Source organism: Colobus angolensis, unplaced genomic scaffold (assembly GCF_000951035.1).
Source record: "Colobus angolensis palliatus isolate OR3802 unplaced genomic scaffold, Cang.pa_1.0 Scaffold107, whole genome shotgun sequence".
Taxonomy (NCBI): Eukaryota; Metazoa; Chordata; class Mammalia; order Primates; family Cercopithecidae; genus Colobus; species Colobus angolensis.
The window spans coordinates 2954136-2960582 of NW_012111697.1; the positions used below are offsets into that span (position 1 = coordinate 2954136).

General features: G+C 49.6%; 1 protein-coding gene across 2 annotated transcripts in view; it reads left to right on the forward strand.

The window, feature by feature from the left end:
• Positions 1-6447, forward strand: part of HPN (hepsin) — a 27312-nt gene that overhangs the window by 18261 nt on the left and 2604 nt on the right. For both annotated transcript variants that reach the window (XM_011947687.1, XM_011947681.1), the window contains exons 5-9: positions 1924-2053; positions 2125-2247; positions 2378-2418; positions 2584-2749; positions 2863-3053. In XM_011947687.1, coding sequence (XP_011803077.1) covers positions 1924-2053; positions 2125-2247; positions 2378-2418; positions 2584-2749; positions 2863-3053 — 651 coding nt within the window. The remainder of the gene's footprint in view (positions 1-1923; positions 2054-2124; positions 2248-2377; positions 2419-2583; positions 2750-2862; positions 3054-6447) is intronic.

Here is a 6447-nt window from a genome sequence, read left to right on the forward strand (position 1 = left end):
TTAAAGATGTAAATGTCTTTTTGGACAAAGAAATCAAAATTTCCATTAGACAGGAAAAATAAGTTCAAGAGATATATTGAACAACATGGTGATTATAGTTAATAACAATATATTATATACTTGAACATTGCTAAAAGAGAATTTCAGTGTTCTCACCACACACGAAGGGTAGTGCATGTGTTAATTAGCTTGATTTAGCCATTCCACAATGTATACATATTTCATATCATCTCGTACACCATCAATCTATATAATTTTTGTCAATTAAAATAAATACATGCTTTAAGGCCGGGCGCAGTGGCTCACACCTATAATCCCACACTTTGGGAGGCCGAGGCAGGCAGATCACCTGAGGTCAGGAGTTCGAGACTAGCCTGGCCAACATGGTGAAACCCCATCTCTACTTAAAATACAAAAAAATTAGCCAGGCATGGTGGTGCATGTCTGTAATCCCAGCTACTCAGGAGGCTGAGGCAGAAGAATCACTTGAGCCTAGGAGGCAGAGGTTGCAGTGGGCTGAGATTACACCATTGCACAGCAGCCTGGACAACAGAGTGAGACTCTGTCTCAAAAAAATAAATAAATAAAAATAAAATAAATACATATGTATATATATATTTTTTGAGATGGAGTCTCACTCTGTCACCCAAACTGGAGTGCAGTGGCACGATCTCAGCTCACTGCAACCTCTGCCGCTCGGGTTCAAGCGATTCTCCTGCCTCAGCCTCCTGAGTAGCTGCGATTACAGGCACCTGCCATCACGCCCAGCTAATTTTTGTAGTTTTAGTAGAGACAAGGTTTCACCATCTTGGCCAGGCTGGTCTTGAATTCCTGACCTGGTGATCCACCCATCTCGGCCTCCTAAATAAATACATATTTTAAAAGATAGAAATCACTCTGGAAGGAGAGTTAATCTGTTCGATATAATAATAATAATAATACTCCATATAGCTATGGAAAAGTTCATATGAAGAAATCAGGCTACAATCTACAGACTGGCAACAAATTTGTTCTTCTAGTTTCCATATGCTGTTTGTGTACATATAAAGTGAGAGGTCTTTTTATACGAGTTAAGAGTGTGGCCAAAGACAAATGGAAACAGACAAATGACAAACGTACTAATAAACAGCTCCAGTTTCTCCACAAAAAATACAGTCATAAAATAAAATGTTATCAGAAATCTTCTGGCTCTCCTCCATGTTAGCTTACTTTCTCCCTCAAGAGAATGAAGATGACCCTTAACAGATCCAGCCTTCTGTGCTGGATTCTCTTGGGAACTTGGTTAAATGTCTTTTTATCTTCCTGAATGTCCAAGTCACCTTCCAGACCTGCAGCTCCTGAGCAGCCAACTTGGGACTTCTAGGGGAAAGGGAAGTTCCCCCGGTTTGCCGAGGGGCCGGCCACAGCCCCAAGGCTGCTGTTCATTGGTCGGTCCTGAGTCCTTGAGTCTGACAGAGTCTGTAATCCCACCTGTAATCTCAGCATTTTAGGAGGCTGAGGCAGGAGGACTGCTTGAGCCCAGGAGTTTGAGACCAGCCTGGGCAACATAGCAAAACCCCACCCCAAAAAAAAAATACAAAAATTAGCCAGGTGTGGTGGTGCACGCCTGTGGTCTCAGCTTCTCAGGAGGTTGAGGTGGGAGGATTTCTTGAGTCTGGGAGGCCAAGGCTACAGTGAGCCAAGATCATACCACTACACTCCAGCCTGGGCAAGAGAGCGAGACCCTGTCTTAAGAAAAAAAAAAGTCCTTGAGTCATGATTCCAGATGCAATCACAGACGTGGGGGCTGCAGCCCTCCAGTGGGCTGGGGTTCACGTCTACACCACATGGCCCTAGCACAGGCCAGGAGGGGCTCCGGCTGGGGAAGCAAATGGGGAGCCTGGCTGTGGGACCCAGGCGGCCCTGGGCCCTGTCGCCCTGCAGTGCAGGTCAGCTCTGCGGACGCTCGGCTCATGGTCTTTGACAAGACGGAAGGGACGTGGCGGCTGCTGTGCTCTTCGCGCTCCAACACCAGGGTAGCCGGACTCAGCTGCGAGGAGATGGGCTTCCTCAGGTACTGGGGGCCCTCAGAGGGGTGCGAGCCGGGAGGGGTGGGGGAGCAGGCCTAACCCCGGCCCCGCCCAGGGCACTGACCCACTCCGAGCTGGACGTGCGAACGGCGGGCGCCAACAGCACGTCAGGCTTCTTCTGTGTGGATGAGGGGAGGCTGCCACACACCCAGAGGCTGCTGGAGGTCATCTCCGTGTGGTGAGGAGGGCAGCGGGCAGGTGGGGCAACACCTCGGACCCCCAAGGCACTCCCTTTCCCCGTTTTCCTTCCACCTGTCTTAATTGGTCTATTTCCTTGTTTTCTGTGTCTCCAATCCCGGCTCTCCCAGTGACTGTCCCAGAGGCCGTTTCTTGGCCACCATCTGCCAAGGTGAGACCCTAAAACTCAGAACCTTCTCCTTTAGACCCTCGGGGAGGCCACATCCCCTCAAGCTCCCCAGGATGGGGCTGTGTCCTTTCAGACCCCCTAGGGCAGGGCCAAGCCTGGGCTCTGGGGACCTGGGCTCCAGCTCCCCGGCTGACCCCTGTCCCACAGACTGTGGCCGCAGGAAGCTGCCCGTGGACCGCATCGTGGGAGGCCGGGACACCAGCTTGGGCCGGTGGCCCTGGCAAGTCAGCCTTCGCTATGATGGAGCACACCTCTGTGGGGGGTCCCTGCTCTCCGGGGACTGGGTGCTGACAGCTGCCCACTGCTTCCCGGAGTGAGTGCCCCCCATGGTGCTGATGAGGGGGAGGCAGAGGAGCGGAGAGACAGTGGGGAGGGGGGTGGATTGTGCCCAGGCAGGTGGCCACCCTCCACCCCTTTCCCTGGTAGGCGGAACCGGGTCCTGTCCCGATGGCGAGTGTTTGCCGGTGCCGTGGCCCAGGCCTCTCCCCACGGCCTGCAGCTGGGGGTGCAGGCTGTAGTCTACCACGGGGGCTATCTTCCCTTTCGGGACCCCAACAGCGAGGAGAACAGCAACGATATTGCCCTGGTCCACCTCTCCAGTCCCCTGCCCCTCACAGGTAAGTCTGAGGGCTGAGCCTTGGGACTTGGGGACCTGAGGCCAGAAGGACAGAGGAGGGGACCAGGGGCACAGGGGAATCAACTTATGGTTCAGGCATCCCTGGCAATAAGGGGAATGATCTCGAGGGAGCACAGAGTGGGCCTTAACTATCAATGGTCAGTGCAGTCAATTTGGAAAACTTACCGGCATTTCCCCAAGAAGCAAACATAAAGTTACCATTGGACCCAACGCTTCCACTCCTAGGGTAGGAGATATATACCTAAGACAGATGAAAACTGTGTCTACACCAAAACTCGTACATCAATGTTCATAGCAGCATTATTCATAATAGCCCAAAGATGGAAACAGCCCAAGTGTGCTTCATCGGATAAATGCATAAAGAAAATGTGGTATATTGGCTGGGCATGGTGGCTCAAGCCTGTAATCCCAGCACTTTGGGAGGCCGAGTTGGGCAGATCATGAGGTCAGGAGTTTGAGACCAGCCTGGCCAACATGGTGAAATTCCATGTCTACTAAAAATACAAAAATTAGCCAGGCGTGGTGGCAGGTGTCTGTAATCCCAGCTACTCGGGAGGCTGAGGCAGGAGAATCGCTTGAACCGGGGACGTGGAGATTGCAGTGAGCCGAGATCGCACCACTGCTCTCCAGCCTGGGTGGAGCAAGACTCCATCTCGAAAATAAATAAATAGCAAAATAAATAAATAAATAGCAAAAAAATAAAATGTGGTATATCCATACAACGGGCGACTATTGGACCATAGAAATGAATGAGGTACTGATTCATGCTACCACAAGGATGAACCTTGAGAACAGTGCTGAATGAGACAAGCCAGCCACAGAGGCCACGTACTATAGGATGCCACTTGTATGAAATGTCCAAGGCTGGGCATGGTGGCTCATGCCTGTAATCCCGGCGCTTGGGCCAGCTGAGATGGGAGGATTGTTTGTGCTCAGGAGTTTAAGACCAGCCTGGGCAATATAGCAAGACCCCAACACTTTAAAAAAATGAGCTAGGTGAGGTGGCGCATACCTGTAGTTCCATTTACTCAGGAGGCTAAGGCAGGAGGATCACTTGAGCCCAGGAGTTCCAGGCTGCAGGGAGCTAGGATTGTGCCACTGCACTCCAGCATACGTAACAGAGCAAAACCCTGTCTGTTAAAAAGGAAAAAAAGAAAAAAAGAAAGAAAAATATCTAGAATAAGCACACTGGTAGAGACAGAAAGTTGATTGATGGTGGCAGGGGGGGAGGTGGGGATGGGAGATTGGGAGGTGACTGGTGAAGGACACAAGGTTTCTTGTCTGGGTGATGAAAGATTCTAAGTCGATCATGATGATGGTTGCACTTGCCTGTGACTATACAAAAAGTCAGTGACTTGGTGCCTTTGAAAGGAATTGCGTAACATGTGACTAATAGTTCAATGAAGCTGTTACCAAAAAACTAATAAAATGAGAAGAAAATTTGTTAAAAAATGAATGAATCAGAGTTAGAAAGTAAGTTAGGAGTCATTCCCTCTGCAATTCCCTGGAGTACTTCCTTGGTCTTACTGAGAAACACTCACTTGGGCGCCAACGTGTCCTTAATGCCTCTCCAACACGTACATCTTCCTTTTGGATTAAAAGCAGGCCTTGGGCTTCAGATTTCAGCAGCCCACAGTGTAATAATAATAATAAAAATAGGCCGGGCATGTAATCCCAGGCCAAGGCAGGGGGATCGCTTGAGCTCAGGAGTTCAAGACTCGCCTGGGCAACATGGCAAAACCCCGTCTCTACAAACAATAAAAAAAATTAGCTGGCCATGGTGGTGCGTGCCTGTGGTCCCAGCTACTTGGGAGGAAGAGGCAGGAGAATCACCTGGTCACCCAGGAGATCAAGGCTGCAGTGAGCCATGATCACACTACTGCATTCCAGTCTGGGCAATACAGCGAGACCCTGTCTCAAAACATAATAATAATGACGGTGATAATGATGATCATGAAGTAGTAATAGCGATCATGATGAGTGTACACAACACAGTAAAATAATCTGGTAAACATAGCAGTGAACACCAATGCTGGCACGCAGCCTCCTGTGTGCCAGGCACCGTTCGAAACATGTCCTGTGTATGGACTCACTTAGTTCTCACAGCAACCCCGGCACACCCTGGTAAGGAGGCGTTCTCTTTAGATCCTGTTTTACCACCTGGGAAAAGGTCCCAACCCAAAGAAGGCAAACAATTCCCCGAATTCATACAGCTGGTAAACGGAAAGATTTGCGCCCAGGCAGACGGGCGCTGTAGTCTGTGCTTGTGGCCCCCACGCTGTGGTGACGGAGAATCCGGCCATGTTGGGGTTGGCCTTATGTTTATTTTCTTTTCCATGATCTGTGATACTGGTTTCCCATTGAAGGGAGTGATACATGCTTTTCTTTAAAACCAAACCCTGTCCTGACATAGTGGCTCACGCCTGTAATCCCAGCACTTTGGGAGGCTGAGGCGGGCAGATCACTTGAGGTCAGGAGTTCGAAACCAGCCTGACCAACGTGGTGAAACCCCATCTCTACTAAAAATACAAAAATTAGCCAGGCGTGGTGGCAGGGGCCTGTAATCCCAGCTACTCTGGAGGCAGAGGCAGGAGAATCACTTGAACCCAGGAGGTGGAGGTTGCAGTGAGCCGAGATTGTTGCCACACCCTTCTCCTTAGTGAAAAGAGTGAGGGAGTTAACCCTGAAGTAAGGACGTGTCTTTGAGGACACAGGTAGACAGGTGGAAGCCACTGGGGTTTCAGACACAGGGCCAAGGGGGTCACAGCATGGGTTTTGGGGTCAGATTCAGGTATTTGCCAACTGCATGATTTTGGACACATGGCTTCCCCTCACTGTGCCTCAGTTTCCCTTATCTGTAAAATGACTTCCCAGGGTTATCGAGACAATTGAAAGGGTTAACATGAGTAAAGAGCTTAGAGGACAGCCGGCACATAGTGAACACTGATAAATGTTAGCAGCAATTGCTACTGTTGTTAATACTTTTACTAGTTATATGAACACTTGCTGTTTGCCTGGCATGTTACTCAATGACTCACCAATTTCTCACTACAACTTCTGGGGATAAGTGATTATTATTTCCACTCTACATCTGAGAGCTGGAAGACTCAGGCAGGTGATGTCATCAGCAGGCAGCAGGCAGGGCTGCCAGGAACCCTTGCATAGGTTGTGCACAGCACAAGGACACCACATCTCAGGGGTACCATTCTCTGTGTAGACCTGTGTATTTATTATTATGATTTGCTGACAGGTGGAAGTCAAATGTCTAAAGATAGGAGTCTCTTTTTTTCCTTCCTTCCCTTCTTCCTCCTTTTTCCTTTCCTTTCCTTTCCTTTCCTTTCCTTTCCTTTCCTTTCCTTTCCTTTCCTTTCCTT